We start from the raw sequence: 18,727 nt of genomic DNA on the forward strand, positions 1-18,727 counted from the left end.
AGAAAGAAACCTCATAAATCTCAATCCCTTAACACATTCTCATGTGTCCGACATAGTAGCGACGAGAAAGTTAGGCTCTTAAATATCTTTTTTTTTAGCTGCGCTATTGTGCTGTACTGAAGCTTTGTTCCTTTTCTCTTCAACGCAAATGCATATACTTATTTTTTTTCTAACAACAAAAGATGCTTTCTAAAAGCACAAACCTCGAGTATGCAATAAGGGCTGCGTTCCGATATTAACTTTCAACATTGAAAATCTATAGTATACGTGACATAAACTATGTATTTTCAGTATTGGCAGTGCATATCGGAATGCAATCCTAATAGTGATTGGAGAAAATGAAATAGAAAAAAAATGGTAGAAATTTATCAATGAGAATAAAACCAGCAGCACACGGTGCTTGTTTTCGTGCTGGATTGCTTGCTGGATGAAAATATTGCGTTGTGATTGGTACATTTCCGAAGATGGATGGAAATGCACCAATCAGAACGTAGTATTTTCATCCAGCAAGCAATCCAGCACGAAAACAAGCACCGTGTGCCGCTGGCTTTAATTCTGTGGGAAGACAATCAATTACTTCAGATGATTTATTTTCCTAAAGCTAATATTACATTTGTCGTACGATAATCTTTTCGAATACGTTGATTGGTCGATTTGGTAACAAATAGAATATTTCTAGGATTGCTTCGCGTACACCAATCAATGTATCCGAGAAGCTTGTCGTACGACACATGTAAAGCCAGCAGCACACGGTGCTTGTTTTCGAGCTGGATTGCTTGCTGGATGAAAATATTGCATTCTGATTGGTGCATTTCCATCCATCTTCGAAAATATACCAATCAGAACGCAGTATTTTCACCTAGCAAGCAATCCAGCACGAAAACAAGCACCGTGTGCCGCTGGCTTAATAATAGGCTAAAGAAACAAAATACCCGCGAAACGTTGGGTGAAAAATAAGAAATATTTGTTACGATTTCGATATATTTTTTGCAGACAAATTCGTTGCAAACAAAAATGGCATATAGTGACAAGCATAAGATAATTTTACAAACTATTCTGCATGAAGGTGCTTTAAATGAAGATCGAGGGAAACTATTGATTAATGACTTATTTGGTAAGTAAGTTTGATACAGCTAATAATAGAATAAATATAGTTTAGAATAACATGAGAAAATTTTAGAACATAACAATGTAGCGCTTGTGATAAATGCTATAAATGCAAAATTACAACATTTAAACATGGCTATAAAATACATAAATTGTGAAATTGATGGTAAAACATATTGGATACTGACAAACACAGTGCAAGATGCAATTAAAGGGTAATTTAAATGTTATTAACCAAGATGGACATATTTTATAGTTATTAAATATTTTGTTTAATATTTCAGATTGTATATTGGATGTTCAAAAGCTGAATTAGATCTCTTGCGTAATATATATTCTACAATTGCTAGTTCAAGCGAAGGTTATGTGTCAAGTACATGGTGCCTCAATCTATGTTCATCATTAAAAGTAAAATTATCTAAAGATAATGCTCAATTATTTCTAAATGATATGGTCGAAAAGAAATGGTTGTCTTGGAAGGTATATTTTTTCTATATAATTTTAATTTAATGGTATATATTTTCTCAAGAACATAATTTTCCTTATAACCATATAATTCCTAGAATGGTCGATATTACATAGGAGTAAGAAGTATTGCAGAATTATTGCAGTATTTTAAAGATACACATGAGGATAATCTTCGTACTTGTACTTTATGCAAGCAGATCCTTTTTTATGTAAGATGACTTATAGACAATACAATATACATGTCATTGTATATTAATAATTTGATTATAATTGTTTTAATAATTTACATAGGGTAAGAAATGCAAAAGATGTGATGCTATAACACATACTTATTGTTTAAATACCTATAAAGAGAATGAAACCAATTTAGGATGTCCTAATTGTCATAATACTTCAGCAGTTAATTGTTCAGGTAATTTTTATGAATAAATTTTTATATTTAGCTAATAGCATAATTCCGCAACATTTAATATATAGTATAATGAACCATTTTAAGTATACCTGTTAAAATCCTATATTTTTCTAAGAAAATATATCATTTAGATAATAGTTCTACATCGGATATGGAAACAGAACCTTATAAATAAAACACAAATATGAAAGAAGAGATTAATAAGAAAACATTAGTATTAGACAATTGCATATGTTACAAAATCTTTTTTATTTTTTTAGTATAAGTTAGAGATTTTTGATATAATAATATAATTCAAAGATAGATATGTGCACTCTATTCTTTATACAAAAATTATGTACAGCTCTTAAATGATACTAAATAAAATGATATTATTTACTGTGACTTTCTTCAAACTTTTCTCTTAAATATTTGAGACCAGCCATTATGTTATCCTCATTTATACTGCGTGATGTTTCTTGCTTGCTGATAGGAATAGTGTTATCATTGGATTCTGTAGTAGTATTTTCACCAGGTAGAGGAATATCTTTGGCATCTAGTAGTTCATATTCCATAGTTACATGTGCCTTAGCATAGTCATACGTAATCTGCGAATATTTGCTAGATAAATAGGATAATGGGTACGAAATGGTTGTTTGTCCTTGAGATTGCAATGGATTAAGTAAATTTGTAGCAGAATTCGATGTTGATTCCATTACATTACTAGATACTTCATGTTTTGTGTTATCCTTGTTGTTTGTAATATTATCCTGTACTAGACTATTCTTACTATTATCAGTTTTTCTTGCAACTGAAACTGTTTCATTGATAACAATAGAATCGTTATTAGCTTCATGTTTTTCTAAATTAGTTCTAATTAGTTCTAAATCAGTATTGTCTTTAGTATTATACTTAGTCTCCTGGGAATCATTTTCTGTGTTGTCAAATGTTTTATTATCTTTGTGAATAGACTGTTCATCAATATCTTGACTACTATTGTAAAACCCAGCACTTTTGAAATTATTATACACTGGTGCAAATTCCTCGATTCTCTGTGTTCTACATTTATGTATCCATTCTTCTTGTGACATAACATGCCAATGATTCTTCTTGCCCAAAAGCTCTCCAAAGGCCTTTATCTTATCCTCATCACTTATTATTTTTTCACTAGCAGTGTTATCTTCTGTAATAGACTTATGAGTTTTTCCATTAGATTTTTCTTTAATTTTCTCAGCAGATTCATCATCAACTTCTTTGGTATCAATATTATCTGGTTTTGTAGTGGAGTTGCTTTCTTGAGGTCCTAACTCCTCCTCTGTAGGTTCTGCTGGCAAACCTGCTCTGATACGCTGTCTAATTCTTGCTGCTTTTAATCTATTCTGCTCCATCCTCTCTTTCAATTCCCTAATTTCTTTCATTTCCTTCTGCTTTTTTTCTGTCTCCTTTCTCAAAGTAGCCAGATTCTTCTGCTGCTTTATCCTCTCCTCTTCATCTTGTGAGAAAGCATAGTAACCGACACCATGGGTTCGTGCTTCATCAAAGAGTACATCTTGATAATGTATGTCAACTTTGTCTGCAAGCTTTTGTGTCTGTTCTCCCCATTTTCGCCTCATAATTTCAATCTCAGGCTCCTTTTCTTCGATAGTAGAGTATTGTTCTTTTTCTTCTTCTTTATCATCAGCATTCTTCTTCATTATTTCCTGCTTTATTATATCATCTTTCCTCTGCATATGTGAAAGATCCTCTCGCAAACATTTCCTAGTACGACCAAAACAATCCTGGTACTCTACCCAATTTTCCTCGGGTTCTATAGGATATTCTTTGTTAATTGTCTCATCCACAAAGTCATCAGATTCATCCATCTTATTCTTAAAATCAACAAGGAATTTATCATTATTATTCTTTGATTTCTTCAACCTTTCATACAATCTTGCTTTGGCTTCTAACATCAATCTTGATTTCTTATGGGATACAATATCCTCTGGATCTATTGTCTCTTTTGTATTTTTTTCTGTATCCCCTGCAACAGTTTTTCTGTTCCTTTTTTTATTAAGCTGTGATGATGTACTAATGGGCTCGGTTTTCAACTTAGCCTCGTTTACTTCAGTTTGTTTTCTTAATAACTCTGCTTTCAAACCCACCAAAGATGAGAAATTTACATTTATTTTCTTTGTCATGTTCATGTTTGGATTATTATCAATCTTGAGTATCACACTATAGCAGAATATTAATAGGAATTTTTCTTGGAGATCTTAAAGATGTTTTTTTTGATGTTGTCTACAACACAAAAATTTATTCTATATATATAATTGTTAATTATAAAATTATAACATTCTATATGCAAATTAAAAAGCACCTCTTAATAAAATGTATTATTCTTCTGAATATATAATTTTTCAGAATGACACAAACGCACAATCTTAAGGATTTACAAGAGCAAATCCCACGTTGATCTTAGTAGTCTCATGTGTCAAAAATACAAAACGACACTTCCATGCATAGGTTACATCCAGAACTATGAGTGCTCACTGAGAGCTCAGTCAGCGCTCAGTGAGTACCCTAGATAAATTTACTAGATGCAAACGTTCCCTAAAGCCAGCGCACACGGTGCTTGTTTTCGTGCTGGATTGCTTGCTGGATGAAAATGCTGCGTTCTGATTGGTACATTTCCGAAGATGGATGGAAATGCACCAATCAGAACGCAGTATTTTCATCCAGAAAGCAATCCAGCACGAAAACAAGCACCGTGTGCCGCTGGTTTAACTTAAGCCAGCGGCACACCATGCTTGTTTTTGTGCTGGATTGCTTGCTGGATGAAAATACTGCATTCTGATTGGTGCATTTTCATCCATCCTCGGAAATGTACCAATCAAAACGCAGTATTTTCATCCAGCAAGCAATCCAGCACGAAAACAAGCACCGTGTGCCGCCGGCTTTACAGTGAGCGTTCGCCATTCAAGAAAGTAGTTTTCTATCGCTGACTTCGATCACTGTATATGTTGATATTTTTTACTGTTGAATATAATCCCAAAAATAAGTATTATAAGTTTCCTATTGCTATTAATTGTTATCTTTTATATCGAAAATAAAATTATTTTGTATTGCAACAAGCAAGAAAGTGTCATAGGAAGTGGATAAACGCTATTAATAGGGATTTTTGTAATACCGTATCTAAGACTGCATTCCGGTATTCACTACCAGCACTGAAAATATACAGTTTGTGTCACGTACACTATAGATTTTCAGTGCTGGCAGTAAATATCGGAACGAAGCCTATGGCTGAGTTCAGTAGAACAAAATGATCAGTGAGCGCTTAGTGATTATTGTCTGTGATTGGAGCATTCTTTTAGATTCTTCATAGACCCAGAAGTATTTACCAATCAGGAGCGAGAATCACTAAGCACTCATCACTTTATTCTGCTGAACGCAGTCTATGAGACGGTATTTGAAAAATCCCTATTATGTGGAGGTGTAAAATATAACATCAAACCTACAAAATATCTTATGTGTGTGACATCTGTTTATATTATTCTTTATTTTTACATCGAACTCTTTTAGTATTTGTACAATAGTATTTGAACAATTTATTTCTTATATAACCACTAATAAAGTGATTTAATATATGATTCAATGGAAAGATGCAACAAAGTAACAGGTTGTATACTTAAATCGCATATTACAAATTGTTCAGCGATCCAATGTAAAAAGAGTTATTCAAATTTTGCCAAAACAGTCGAATAATACGCGAACGATATTTCTCGCAACGTCAACAGTTTTACACTCGACATTTACACTCGGAGGCAAAACGATTTCGACACTTCCTTCAGATGCATTTCAGAACGCAGCCGATATCCAATAGGAGAATTCGTCCCAATGGAATTTTCGGGACACAAATGTTCTTATTGGATACCGCGAGCGCTTCAAAATGCATCGAAAAAATGCGCTCGAACCTTCCTGCTTTCGAGCGTGAAGCGGAAAGCCGCCATTTTACATGGTCACGCAAGCGAGGTTTCGAAGTGCCACGTGACGACGTGTTCGAAACTTGCGGAGGCGCCGGGGCGACTTTAAACGCGCGCATCTACGTTTGCTTGGGATCCGTCTGAAGTTCTCGCATGATCGAACGCGTTTCTCGCTCTTTCGTTCGTCAATCGGGCCCAAGGTCAGGTCAGTGTCGTATCCGTCGGCAAGGATTTCTCGCGATTCACTGAGATCTAGGAGGGAATCATCCGGCATCGCGCGCAGCTGCACTTTTTCCACCGGATGGACGACTCGATTTCGCGACGTGACTTATCAGCCCGAAAATCGATTGTCGATTACCGGAAGATCCCCGCGCCGTTGTCGAGGGCGCAGTGTGCGCCGTGGTAGGTAAGTGTTGCTCACAGGAAAAGCTTCCCAAAGAGCTTCGTGGCAAATACCGGTCGTAACTGAAGCAACCGGACGAAACGGTGAAACGTTCGGGCTCCTTCGCTGCTCTTTGCGTATTAACGGGCACACGCGGTCGGCTGGTCCGCTCGCTTCGTTTTAGCAGCAACAGTAGCAACAGCAGCAGCGGTGGTGGCGGAATAGCAACAAGCGACTCGAGCAAGCAATCGAGCCCGTCGCAGAAAGTCAAATGGCACCGCGCAGGCAAGCGAAACAGGCGGCGGGAAGCATTGTCGCAGACGCCAACGGCGACGCGTCGCCGCCGAGGAAGAAGAAGGTCGCCGCAGCGAGCGCCAAGTCGGTGGCCGAGGAGTCGAAGCAGCCGAGGACGGGCCTCCGGCGAGGAAAGGCCGAAAAGCACGAGATCGACAACAACGATGCGCTGGCGAGCGACGCGAGTCCGCCCAAAAGAGCACGCGGTGGCGGCAGAGGCAAGAATGCCGCGAACGAGCCGAAGCCCGTTGCTGAGACAAAGAGCGCCAAGTCCAGCAAGGTCACCAAGGCCGAGCAGACGATGAAGAATAACAATGCGGATGAGAAGGCGGCCAAGCAGACGGCTGAGAAGAAAGCACGCACCACCGCCAAGGGCGCGATGGCAAAAAAGGCGGGAACGAAGGAGCCCGCGGCGAAGTCGAAGGCCAAGGAGTCTGCCAGGAAGCCGAGGAACAATACTACCGCCGAGAACGGCGCCGGTGATGCCGCGGAGGAGAGCGCCGTAGCCGCGCCGACGAAAAGAACTCGCGGGAAGGTAGTGGAGAAGGAGAATACGATGCCGGCAACGCGAACCGCCGCCAAAGCACCAAAGAAGCGTAGAAACGCGGAGGCAGCCCTGGAAGATGCAGACATCGTCGAGGAAGAGGAGGAGGAGGAGGAAGAGGAAGAGGAAGAAGAAGTTGCAGCCGTCGTGCCGGATAAAAAACCGCGTGGCAAACCGAAGAAGACGGGAGCACAAGCTACTAATGAACGTAAGCTTTGAAGCTTCATGGCTCTGTGGCTTTTTAGATTTTCATATGACGCAAAGTTTATTTTCTCACTTAACGGGGCCTTCTTAGATAGACCCCGAGTATCTTATCGGCCGTGTTTATCAATAGAGACGAGAAAACAATGAAAGACAGATAATTAGTTTTTGATTTGAAAGAAATTCATCCTAAATTGATTGAATAAATTGAAACCTGTATACCATTGGATATACTTTCCATTATCTGTGTAAAATCATGTAAATCCTTTGTAAAATAGATGATAAAGAGTTTACTTATTGATATGCATTTGAGTTCTTAATACCTATTTAGTTAAGTCAACTCTTGTAGCTGCTAAACTATAAGAGTTTTTACTGTGTTTGTATTTGAGCGACATTATTTCTTTCATTTGTGTAACTTTTAACTATCTTCAGCAGAGGTGAAGCCCAAGGGGAGACCTAGAAAGAACACTGCTAAAGCAGAGATTGCTAAATCATCATTAAAAGAAGCTGAAGAGGAAGAACAAGACACAGTTGAACAGGAAGAGAATGCAAAAGTAGAAAATACAAAGAACATAAAAAGAGGAAATGCAAGGAAAGCAGCTCCCAGAGGAAAGCGTAATATTGCGCCAGAGAAAGTAGATGATGCTCAAATAGAAGATGCAGCGATATCTGAAACTGATCTTCAGGAGAACGGGAAAGTAGAAAATGCACAAATAACACAGCCTAAACAGCAAAAGAAAAGGAATATGGGGAAAACAACAAAAGAAAAAATGGAAGCTAAAGGTAGACAAAAGAAAGGACAAGCAACAGCTGCTGCAGCAGTTATGGATGAAAAAGAGACAGCGAAGGATATGACCTCAGAGGAAGATGTCATTGAGAAAATGGATACGATGCCAGAAACACAAGATAAAAATGCTACAGTTATAATTGAGCAGAGCAACGATATCTCAAACAAGAAAGAAGACAAAGATGAAGCGGATAAGATCAATCTTTCAGAATCAGTGGAAAGTGTAAAACTGGTTAAGAATGAACCTTTGGATAGCGAAGCGAACACTTCGATAGACAAAGATGAGAATTAATGCTGAGTGTTTCCTAGAAGCGGAGTATTCCTTAAGACGTCTGAACGCTTTGGAGTCATGTGAATGCAGAATAATATCTAAAACTGTATCTGTGTGTAAAACTCTTAGGAGTGCAACAATATTAGGTCATCCCACAAGTAACGTAGTTTCCTTCCCCCCTCCAGAGAAAAAGAAAAAAGCCTTTATTTCACGAGACTTTTATCGAAAGCGAAGTAAGCTATTTTAAGCACAAAAAATCACACGTATAATTAGAATGTATGAGATGTCGGTTCGGCCTATGTTACACGATTGTCTATGAGCGATTTGGTCACACTCGTTAGTCCATATCAATATGTCACACGACACACGACAGCAGTTGCATCGTAAATGATGTGTAATGTCAGTAACTTATAACATTGAGAATTGGCAACTCGATTTTATAAGCTGGTGATACAAACATGCGAACTGCGGTTGCGATTAAGCCAGCTTTTAGCCGTCGTGTAAACGTAGTTCCATTTCTTATGTCAGATAAAAATGCGTAACATAAGCCAGGCCACTTATGGGATAACCTGATATTTTAATGTATTTATCATAAAACACGCAGTGAGTGGACAGTTGGACCTTAAGGTTCCTGTAGAGATACTCTGTACTTTATTGGCGACGTTTTGTCAGTTCTGAGTAGGTTCCGAGTATTATTTGCGAAAGATAATCAGCGATCAACGGCGAAATTCACGTGATAATCAAGAGCTCCTATCCATATTGTCTCCAATGAGATGATAATTACTTTGTAACTAGTTCCTTCTCCCACTTTCTTTCTTCTTTTTAATAAACAAAGTACCGACAAATTTGTCAATGTAGTACAGACTACCACTACCGAAGTGCGATGCTATTGTGCAATTTTGAGTCGTAGCTCAACATGGCATGATGTATCCAATCTTAATGATGTCCTAGAAGAGATATTTATTGTTTGTGAGGAAAAGTAAAAGTATAAAGTTTACACATGAAGCAAATTTATACCATTGGCTATACTGTGTATAATAAGTGTGTGTGACGAAGTTGTTACCGGAGAAAGTTTCGAGCACAAAACATATTTTTTTACAGACGAGTCTTTCCTCGGGAACGTTTAATATTGGATTTTCAGCTGTGTATCAATTATCAATGATGGTGATGACGATCACAATCTGATGATGACGCGCGTAGTGTGCCATAAAGGAAATTTGATAGAATTCAAAATTCTTGATTCTTATCCGGGCAATATTCGTATGTAAAATACCTAAGGAATGTAATTACTCGACGAGTGTCATCATTATTCAACGGGATTCGGAATTATTATATTTGAATTACGGGCAATCGAGACAAATTAACACGAAGAGAAAGATGATCGCTTTATCGCTGCCCGTGTAGGAATTGAGCGTATTACATATTTTTCTAAAAGAATTGACAGTTCTCATACTTGACAGACCTTCCTTTCTCTAGTCCTATAGTTTTATTCTTATTAATGAACAATACAGTTGATTGATTACGATCGGACTTAATGAAGACTCGAGTGTTTGCGTTTTCCATCTATCTTGTACAAGACAAAACAGTTTTTCGATGTTGAATAGCTTTTTGTTCTTTCCCTCTTTTTTTTTTCTTCCCCCTTTTACTATTAGACATTATGATTATATATTTAAACTGTCGTTGTTAATTAATCCGTGTTTGTACTACTTTTAGAAGACACTTTATACGTATGTCTGGACAAATTTGAATAGCCGTATCAGTCTGCATTTTTGTACAATTAAATATGATAACATTACAAGCTTTCTGTTAAATAATACTGTGTGTAGCGCATTTACCGTCGATCGTTAAGATAACCAATATGTACGAAGTACACGTTTATTTCTGTATAACGCTGTACTTTCCATAATTATTGCCCTTAATAATGGAGACTTTCTTTTCACTTTGAATAAATTGGATTTCTTTTGTGTTTTCGATATCCTTCTTAATATTTCAATCGTCATTGCGCGTAAAGCTCGTTCTTTTGTTTTTTCTTCGTGTAACCGACGAGGCGATAATAAAGACCATTGATCTTACGGGATTTTCGCCGTTTAACAATCTGTCGGAGAATTGCATCAAATCAACGTAGATTACATCAGACGTAGCTTCACAAAAAGTATCTGATATACTTCATTGTCTGTGTATGCAACGCGATTAAAACGTCTAGATGATTATGAGTTATAAAATTACATACTTCATTACGTACTGAACGTACAGTATTTATATTGAATGACTAAAACTGGTCGATAATATCATTCTTCTTCAACTCCTCCAATTCGATTCCCTTGTATTATTACGAAAATCTATCCAGGACTGAAAATCTTTAATATTGTGTCATCGGTGTTTGTGTTTTCTCGTCTCCGATTTCTCTTCTTCAATTTTGACCCGGAACTAGATTTTCCATTAGCCAGTCTTATTGGCATGGTTGTGTTTTTATATGTTTGTGTTTATATAGCAAGTAGAAGGGGAGATTTGTGGACGAGAAACTCTCTCTTATATCGTTTTTTTTATCTTCCCGATTCTACTTGCTGCTGAACGTCGATTACGTTCAAATACTCGCGCGCTTTGCGATTCAAGTGCACAATCGATTGTCACTTCGAGTTTGTCAAAGCGTTTTCATATGATGAAACTACACGTACATTGCAAAGCGGCTTTGCTTTTTCAACGAACAGCTCAGCGACATCGAGGAGGTGCGAGATTGGAGTATCCGCGTTCGTGAATTTCGAAAAACGGTAGATATTCGTAAGAATGGCGGCCATCAGTTTATTGAATCCAAAAGCTGAGTTTGCTCGGGCGGCACAGGCGTTGGCGGTGAACATCTCCGCCGCCAAAGGCATTCAGGATGTGATGAAGACCAATTTAGGTCCTAAGGGAACTATGAAGATGTATGTATTCGCCGACTCACGTGTACGCTTTATCTCTCATTCCGCCTCTTCGCGCCGATTTTCCCTACGCTGAATAATTGTGAACTCGAACGACGTCGAGACGAAATTTCTGATCTACCTTTGACTTCTGATTGTCGGAATTTCATGGGACGACATATCTTGATGTTTCTTATTCTCCTTATTTGGACATATCATGCCAGCGAGAAGCGTCAGTTATCAACTTTTCCTTATTCAGAATGTTAACATTGTTCATTACTCGTAATATTGTTGTTATGTACTTGTGACATTAGGAAACATAAATCGTCGACTAATATGTTTGTTAATGATTTTAACTTAATACAGGATCTTGCTTGATCATAAAGATATTTAATTAATTAATGTTTCTTTTTGGATTGGTTAAATTTACAGGTTGGTTTCAGGAGCTAGAGATATAAAGATTACAAAAGACGGCAATGTACTTCTTCATGAAATGCAAATTCAACATCCCACAGCATCTTTAATAGCAAGAGCGTCCACTGCTCAAGATGATATGAGTGGTGATGGTACTACCAGTACTGTGATAGTTATTGGTGAACTTTTGAAGCAGGCTGATTTGTACATATGTGAAGGACTACATCCTAGAGTAATCACAGAAGGTTTCGACTTAGCTCGTGCTAAGACATTAGAAGTATTGGAACTCTTGAAGATCCCTATTGAGCCCACTAAGCAAAACCTGATGGATATTGCGAGGACTTCGCTTAGAACAAAACTCCACTATACTGTAGCTGACAAGTTAACTGAGATCTGTGTGGATGCTGTGTTGGCTATTAAACAACAGGATCAAGAAATAGACTTGCACATGGTTGAATTAATGGAGATGCAGCATAGAACAGCGATTGACACTACTCTGATTCGTGGTATAGTCACTGATCATGGATCTAGGCATCCCGATATGCCAAAAAGACTGGAGAATGCATACATTCTCACTTGCAATGTGAGTCTGGAATATGAAAAAAGTGAGGTAAGTAGGTGATGCTTAAAGATAATATAATTATCATGTAAAATATTTAACAATCTCTAGCACAATCTCGAGCACAATATGGATTTTTGTTCCTTAGGTGAACAGTGGCTTCTTTTACAAGTCAGCTGAAGAGCGTGAAAAGTTGGTGGCAGCCGAACGTGTGTTCATCGATAATCGTGTGGAGAAGATTATCGAGTTGAAGAAGAAGTTGTGCGATGGAACGGATAAGTCGTTTGTCGTGATAAACCAGAAAGGAATCGACCCGCAATCACTCGACATGCTCGCGAAAGAAAATATCATTGCTTTGCGTCGAGCCAAGCGCAGAAATATGGAACGCTTGGCGCTCGCGTGCGGTGGTGTAGCCATGAATTCTGTGGACGATTTGAAGGAAGAGCACTTGGGATGGGCTGGCCTTGTTTATGAACATGTTTTGGTAAATAATTTTTTCGTAAAACATAGTTCAATGAATATCATAACACCGATTTCAAAAAAGATCCTTTTATCTATTTTGTTTTAGGGAGAAACCAAGTACACCTTTATAGAAGAATGCAAAAAGCCGAACTCTGTAACCATTCTGTTAAAGGTAAAACAGTCAATTACGGTATCGCATATTAATAGACATGAATAGTTCTTGATGTGTGAATGTGATTCAGGGACCGAATAAGCATACGCTGCTGCAATTGAAAGATGCTGTACGTGATGGACTCAGGGCAGTAAAAAATGCCATTGACGATCGTGCTGTTATACCTGGGGCTGGTGCCTTCGAAGTTGCGGCCAGCCAAGCTCTTCAACAATATAAAGAGAAAGTCAAAGGAAAGCAACGTTTAGGAGTGCAGGCCTATGCAGAAGCTTTACTCGTTATTCCGAAAACTCTCGGTAAATATTTAATGTTTATAATTATTAACTTGATTAATTTTATCATTACTATTGGTGTTGGTATTGTATATAAACTTTTTCTCAATTTTTATTCCTCATTTCCAGCTGTTAATAGCGGATTCGACGCGCAAGATACAATTGTAAAATTATTTGAGGAAAGTACTGCTTTAGGAGAGGCAGTGGGCTTGGATTTGTCTACAGGAGAAGCACTGAAACCAGCAGATGTTGGCATTTATGACAATTACAATGTAAAGAAACAAATTATCAATTCCTGGTAAGATTTATTATAATATGCTATTAAAAATTGGTATGCATTTCGTAATGTATAATCGTATCATTAATCAAATATTTTTCCAATTTTCAGCACGATCATCGCCAGTAACCTCCTTCTGGTCGATGAAATAATGAGAGCAGGGTTATCTTCGCTAAAAGGCTAGACAATATAACGTATCTTGTGGAGTAAAGATTCTAAGGACCATTAAAATTTTTTCACAAACAAGTTATCAATATTACTAAATTATTATTCGTTTCGCATTGTACTTCTTAACAGAATTTGTTGCTTAATCCTGCTTTTAATATGAACATTTAATAACAGTAAATAACATCAAATGTTAATAAAGTGATGCTTTCATAAGAAATATTCCGTTTATTTATCGAATTTATAGTGACATAAGACTTAAATCGAAAGATGCACAGTATCTCTGAAAGTATAAATTCGTGATTGTATGAACAATGTGAATACTCACATATATACTGCATATTTTAAACAAGAAAAAAAAATAAATTAATGGAAACAACTGAAAGGAAACTAAATGTAGAAGCATACAAGTCTCTAATCCTATAAGTATTTTCTTTTTATTTACTGATTTTTTTTTTTTTTTTTTTTTTTTAGAAAATGGTACATGTATGTTGGTATGCTTTGATGAAGTTGAATTATATATACACACACACACACACATATGCACGCACGCACGCACACAGAGTAATTTGTACCAGATCATTTATAAAAATCAAAAATATTTATTTGAAATATAATACACATATTATTTACAGTCTTTCCTAAAAGCTAGCTTCTGTACGATATTTAGTACACTTGTCAGTCTTGTCTTTTCATAGAAAACCTTTCTGATCTGTGCTGGTTTCTATCGTATATTAAATAAACAGTTGAACGAAAAAAAATAGAGGTTACAGCAATGGTATACGAAAATTAAATTAAATAATCCTACTAAAATCATATTAATACAGGTTATGTTCCATTATGCTAAATCGTCATCTTGATTTATTTATATTATATCTATATACATCTCGCGCGTATTCAAGAATGAAATAAGCGCATCACATGAGTTCTTGAACTAAATATCCAGCTTTACCTTCATCTTGCGAAAATAGGAGACATACATATCATATTTACATCGTACAGGTGCGTGACATAATTCCTTTGATATCAGCTGTAAGTACTTGTGCTGCTATTCCGAGCAAAATAAACACTACACAATGTTACACGACACGACGAATAGTTAACATGTGATTTTACGAGAGAGATTTTATAAAAGTAGTATTAAAAATAGTTTCATTTCGTTACTACTATTATCATGATGTTTGCTAATCATTATAATATATAATGCCGCAATATATACTTATAAATCTAAGAGAAAAGAAGAAAACACATTCTTCTAGAGTTTTCAACTGAACGAATTTTGATCGATCCTCGGAATCAATTGATAATATTATAAACTTATAAGTGTGATAGGTCAGAGTATGTATGACGTCACTAATTATTTCCGGATTGGTAAGGATCCATTGTTAAATCGAAGATGTTATTAGTTAGGGAACTCTCTCGTGTGTGAAAAGATGTTGACATACATATATACATACATACATACATACATACATATATATATATATATATATATATATACATATGTGTGTGTGTGTGTATGTGATAGATTTTTAACTAAAAGTACGAATTTCAACAATATTAATCGTTTACTGCTTTTTTTCAGTTATTTTTCATCTAGCTTTCATATAACTAATTGTCACTCTCATCATACGTACACGTATGATTCCGCGATATGAGGAAATGACAGCAACAAAAAGACAAAAACATATTTAAATATCAATCCAACATTAAGATATGCTTGTACTTCGCTTACAAGCTCTCGCGAGTAAATCGCATCGTGTATTGAAAAATGATAAAGCTAAAACTTCCCCGTCGGCGCTTCATTTACACAAATAGGTTTCTAACAGTCGCTGATACATCGCTACTTGAACGAATAACGCAATATCCCGTAATCCAAGGTGGACAGGACAAATCAAGTTTGCACAAAGTCTTTGCGTAAAGGAGGAGAAGGAGAGAGAGAGAGAGAGAGAGAAAATAAAATAACAGTCGAGACATTTATACGTATTACGAAAAAATCGCGGTATACTTGGAGTCGTGTCGAATATCCTCTAGCACTAATCTCGGATTGATATTGATTAGTTGGGCGAGAGTGGTGCAGCTCACTTTCATGCTGTGGCCACCGAGCATCATGTATGTGCTCACCTTGGCCAGATTAATAGGATCGCTCGGTACACCGTAATGCGAGGATAATGCTTGCGGCGTGCTTCTTCCCGTCTCTTCCTCCGTTTCGCGTTCTGACCTCATGGCCGGGCTCCGCCGCTCGAACTCATACCTGCCACCCTCGCGCAAATGCCTCGGCAACGGGTTCGTGGACTTGCGCGCGACGGCCTTGAAAACGCGCGGACCCGGCTTCACGTACGAAATGACCGACTTGGTCGTGGACTTCCTCGCGACCGCGTGGCCGCTCGACATTTTTCGCACGTTGAGGACGTCTCGAGACCGGTTTTGGCCAGGATCGCACATCGTCCTGCCGTCGTCTCTCGTAGGCTTGGTCCGTTTGTACTTCTTGATCAAGTTTTCCACGATCGAGTCGAAGTTTGAGATGCTCTCAATCTTGGTCGGCAGACCCGGGTGATTCTCTAAGCTGTGAGCCGACACTCCCACCGGCGTTTTGAAAGCCTGATCGCAGTATTTACATTTGAACAGATTCACATGCTTCACAACATGTTTTTTGATCGTGGCGAGGGAGGTAGTGGTATACGAACAGACACTGCAGACAAAATCTCTCAGTTGTTTTCCCTGCTGTTTTGGCAGCTGTTGTGGCTGTTCTGGTTGTTGTTGTTGTTGTTGTTGTTGTTGTTGTTGTTGTTGTTGTTGTTGTTGTTGTTGCTGCTGTTGTTGCTGCTGCTGCTCTTCCTGTTTCTTAAATCTCAACGGCAAATGCGAGTGGAACATGTTGTGATGGGTCTTCATGTCGTCCGTTTCGCAAAGGTCTTTGCACCAATAACAGATCCAACCTGGCAATTGGCCGGTTACAGTGTTCAAGGAATTGTCACTGTGCAACAGATTCTCCTCCACTTGTCCTGCCAAGTCACGTGGCAATTCGATTTTCTGCTTGTCCCATTCCTTCTTGTGCGACTTCATCGACATCGATATGAATTGTTCCTTCTTGTATAGCTTAGTCGGCATCTGGTATTGCTTGTAATCGAACGGCAAACCGCTGGACGTGTTCGATCCTTCTTTATGCATCAGATTCCAATGACGCATGAGGAACACCAATGAGTGGCTGCGATTGTTGCAGTAAACGCAACTGTACACCGTAGTTAAGTCCTCTTTGTCGGCGGAACTGACTTGTTCCTCCTCTATGTCGTCCGTATAAGCATCGATGATCCGTTTCTTAGCCAGCGGTGAGCCACTGTCACTCGACTCGCCGGACGAACAGCCAGCTGTCGCGATGTTTCGCGCCTTGAACGGCATCAAGGGGTGATTCACTTGCCAATGCTCCACCAATTCGGGCATCACAGAACAGCTGAACGTGCAATAGTGACACTTGATGCTATGCTTGATCATGTGGCAGCGCATGTGCGACTTTAATCCGGTGTAATTGAGAGCGGTGAAGCCACATGTCTCGCATTTCTTGGGCACAGTCTGCGTTTCCGGACGCAGATTGCTATTCTTGTCCTCCTTAATGTCTTCCACGCTCAACTTTCGTTTCTTCTTGGTCTTCGTCGGGCATACCAGTCCGTACTCCTTCTCCCAGAATTCGTTAGTCAGTTCGGGTCCGCCCGCGGCTGGATTTTGCACGATTTTCACCTCGCGACCCCGATGCTTGGCGCGCATGTGTTGACGTATCATTTGCTCCGAATTGGTGCTACGGTCGCAGTAAGGGCAAAGGAAACCGAGCCGTTTCAAGTGCGTCAATTGAACGTGCAGCTTGAAGCCGCGTCGCCGGGTGAACGTCATGCAGCAGTGCTTACACACCAGCTTCTTCTCCGGCTCGTCTTTATCAAAAGCTGCGTATGGAAGTTGGTTGTTATTATTATTATTATTATCATCATCATCAATAGTAGTAGTAGTAGTAGGAGAATATAACATAGATTATTTATGACTCGTATCAAAGCCACAAGAGAAATATCGTTTTTATTCCAACTTACTTATCACTAATTCACGTTGTCTTAGCTACTACATTCTCCTCAGCTTAGCTTATATTCTTATATCCTTACCCGGAAGCCTCTCATCTTTGATTTTTCTCTACTGAGGTCTAGATTACCTACGGTTAATGAGACACATCCTGTGTAACGAGCACATCCTGTACACTTACATTTATCGCTTTCGGACACGTTATCGTTGCTCCTACTACTGTCGAGAAACTCATCTTCTTTTATATCGATAACAAGATCCTCATCATCTCTGCTGTCGCCATCGTCAACTTCGTCTATGCTTTTATCGGCGTCTTGGAGAATGTCAGTCTGCATGTTGGTTATCGCAGGCGCAAGATTCACGGCTTTCGTGTCGCTATGAGTCGTCTTCACTGGGTGAATGACCTCCGGACTCACAACGGCCGCGGCCAGTGCCGAGTTCTTGCCGGCAGTGCTGATCTTTTGAGTTGCCGCTTTTATCATGTCCGTCTGCTTTTTCAGCAAAGTTATCACCTATAAATCAAACGCCATCTTTGTGACCTGCGCCGGATTTACGTCCTTAGAAATAGAATACCCGCATAATAAATCTAAAGTTGAGTATAATGACTAATTAGTCAGTCAAAAGTGAAGTTAAAAGTTCAATTATTCTTAATTTGAATTAATTTTAGAAGAGTCAATCCTTTTTCAACCTTAATGGGGAAATTTTAACTTATTTGATTCATTTTTAATCTTTTCGATTTAAATTTTAATTAGGCAAGTTTTTATTTAAATAACCTTTAATCAAATTATTTTTTAAGATCCTCATCTTTGAATTTAATTAAAAAAAAAATACATTAGCTCGTCCAATCCTAAATAGAACTTAATAACACAATAATAAGATAAATAGAGCCTGATGAATTTCAAGAAGCATACCCAATCTTCAATTGCATTGTCCGGCGAAAGCGGCTCATGATCTGGATGCTCTCCGTTATGATGTTTCGTGAAATGTTGCATCAACGCATTACGATTTACCGACAAGTACCCGCAAGCCTTGCAATGCCACCTAAA

At 38.2% G+C, this 18,727-nt stretch overlaps 5 protein-coding genes across 18 annotated transcripts in view; 3 read left to right on the plus strand and 2 right to left on the minus strand.

The window, feature by feature from the left end:
* Positions 1–884: 884 nt before the first annotated feature.
* Nse1 (SMC5-SMC6 complex component Non-SMC element 1) lies at positions 885–2,235 on the plus strand. The gene is made up of 6 exons (XM_011143606.3): positions 885–1,114; positions 1,181–1,322; positions 1,392–1,587; positions 1,671–1,784; positions 1,867–1,987; positions 2,119–2,235. Exons 1-6 carry the CDS (start codon positions 1,015–1,017, stop codon positions 2,160–2,162), a joined length of 717 nt encoding a protein of 238 aa, XP_011141908.1. The 5' UTR covers positions 885–1,014; the 3' UTR covers positions 2,163–2,235.
* A 52-nt stretch (positions 2,236–2,287) lies between these two features.
* On the minus strand, positions 2,288–4,340 carry LOC105184680 (coiled-coil domain-containing protein 174). The gene is made up of 2 exons (XM_011143605.3): positions 4,323–4,340; positions 2,288–4,243 (listed from the first exon to the last, which is right to left on the minus strand). The coding sequence occupies exon 2, from the start codon at positions 4,147–4,149 to the stop codon at positions 2,359–2,361; it is 1,791 nt and encodes a 596-aa protein (XP_011141907.1). The 5' UTR covers positions 4,150–4,243; positions 4,323–4,340; the 3' UTR covers positions 2,288–2,358.
* A 1,647-nt stretch (positions 4,341–5,987) lies between these two features.
* On the plus strand, positions 5,988–10,377 carry LOC105184679 (nucleolar and coiled-body phosphoprotein 1). Of its 4 annotated transcripts, none has more exons than XM_025302445.1 (3): positions 5,988–6,331; positions 6,492–7,353; positions 7,779–10,377. In XM_025302445.1, exons 2-3 carry the CDS (start codon positions 6,579–6,581, stop codon positions 8,423–8,425), a joined length of 1,422 nt encoding a protein of 473 aa, XP_025158230.1. In that variant the 5' UTR covers positions 5,988–6,331; positions 6,492–6,578; the 3' UTR covers positions 8,426–10,377. The 4 variants fall into 4 exon arrangements, with proteins under 4 accessions (XP_025158230.1, XP_025158231.1, XP_011141904.1 ...); XM_025302446.1 differs by having other exon boundaries at positions 6,495–7,353; XM_011143602.3 differs by having other exon boundaries at positions 5,988–7,353.
* Positions 10,378–11,188: 811 nt separating this feature from the next.
* On the plus strand, positions 11,189–13,810 carry CCT6 (chaperonin containing TCP1 subunit 6). Its single transcript, XM_011143601.3, has 7 exons — positions 11,189–11,325; positions 11,734–12,325; positions 12,423–12,758; positions 12,843–12,908; positions 12,979–13,201; positions 13,307–13,475; positions 13,566–13,810. The coding sequence occupies exons 1-7, from the start codon at positions 11,189–11,191 to the stop codon at positions 13,636–13,638; spliced, it is 1,596 nt and encodes a 531-aa protein (XP_011141903.1). The 3' UTR covers positions 13,639–13,810.
* Positions 13,811–14,201: 391 nt separating this feature from the next.
* The window catches only part of LOC105184676 (uncharacterized), a 30,782-nt gene continuing 26,256 nt past the window's right edge, over positions 14,202–18,727 (minus strand). For all 11 annotated transcript variants that reach the window (XM_025302442.1, XM_025302440.1, XM_025302441.1 and 8 more), the window contains 3 exons: positions 18,593–18,722; positions 17,863–18,193; positions 14,202–17,554 (listed from right to left, as the gene is read on the minus strand). In XM_025302442.1, the coding sequence (XP_025158227.1) occupies positions 15,606–17,554; positions 17,863–18,193; positions 18,593–18,722 (2,410 nt within the window). In that variant the 3' untranslated portion in view covers positions 14,202–15,605. The remainder of the gene's footprint in view (positions 17,555–17,862; positions 18,194–18,592; positions 18,723–18,727) is intronic.

Source organism: Harpegnathos saltator, unplaced genomic scaffold (assembly GCF_003227715.2).
Source record: "Harpegnathos saltator strain DR-91 unplaced genomic scaffold, Hsal_v8.6 scaffold491, whole genome shotgun sequence".
Classification (NCBI taxonomy): Eukaryota; Metazoa; Arthropoda; class Insecta; order Hymenoptera; family Formicidae; genus Harpegnathos; species Harpegnathos saltator.

Excerpts from the sequence above, each read along its gene's own strand:
- Nse1 (XM_011143606.3), top strand. The coding sequence starts at position 1,015 with ATGGCATATAGTGACAAGCATAAGATAATTTTACAAACTATTCTGCAT. Across the intron at positions 1,323-1,391 it reads GTGCAAGATGCAATTAAAGG|ATTGTATATTGGATGTTCAA; the intron begins GTAATTTAAATG and ends TTAATATTTCAG. Across the intron at positions 1,785-1,866 it reads GCAAGCAGATCCTTTTTTAT|GGTAAGAAATGCAAAAGATG; the intron begins GTAAGATGACTT and ends TAATTTACATAG.
- LOC105184680 (XM_011143605.3), bottom strand. The coding sequence starts at position 4,149 with ATGAACATGACAAAGAAAATAAATGTAAATTTCTCATCTTTGGTGGGT.
- LOC105184679 (XM_011143602.3), top strand. The coding sequence starts at position 6,579 with ATGGCACCGCGCAGGCAAGCGAAACAGGCGGCGGGAAGCATTGTCGCA. Across the intron at positions 7,354-7,778 it reads AGCACAAGCTACTAATGAAC|CAGAGGTGAAGCCCAAGGGG; the intron begins GTAAGCTTTGAA and ends AACTATCTTCAG.
- CCT6 (XM_011143601.3), top strand. The coding sequence starts at position 11,189 with ATGGCGGCCATCAGTTTATTGAATCCAAAAGCTGAGTTTGCTCGGGCG. Across the intron at positions 12,759-12,842 it reads TTGTTTATGAACATGTTTTG|GGAGAAACCAAGTACACCTT; the intron begins GTAAATAATTTT and ends ATTTTGTTTTAG. Across the intron at positions 12,909-12,978 it reads CTGTAACCATTCTGTTAAAG|GGACCGAATAAGCATACGCT; the intron begins GTAAAACAGTCA and ends AATGTGATTCAG.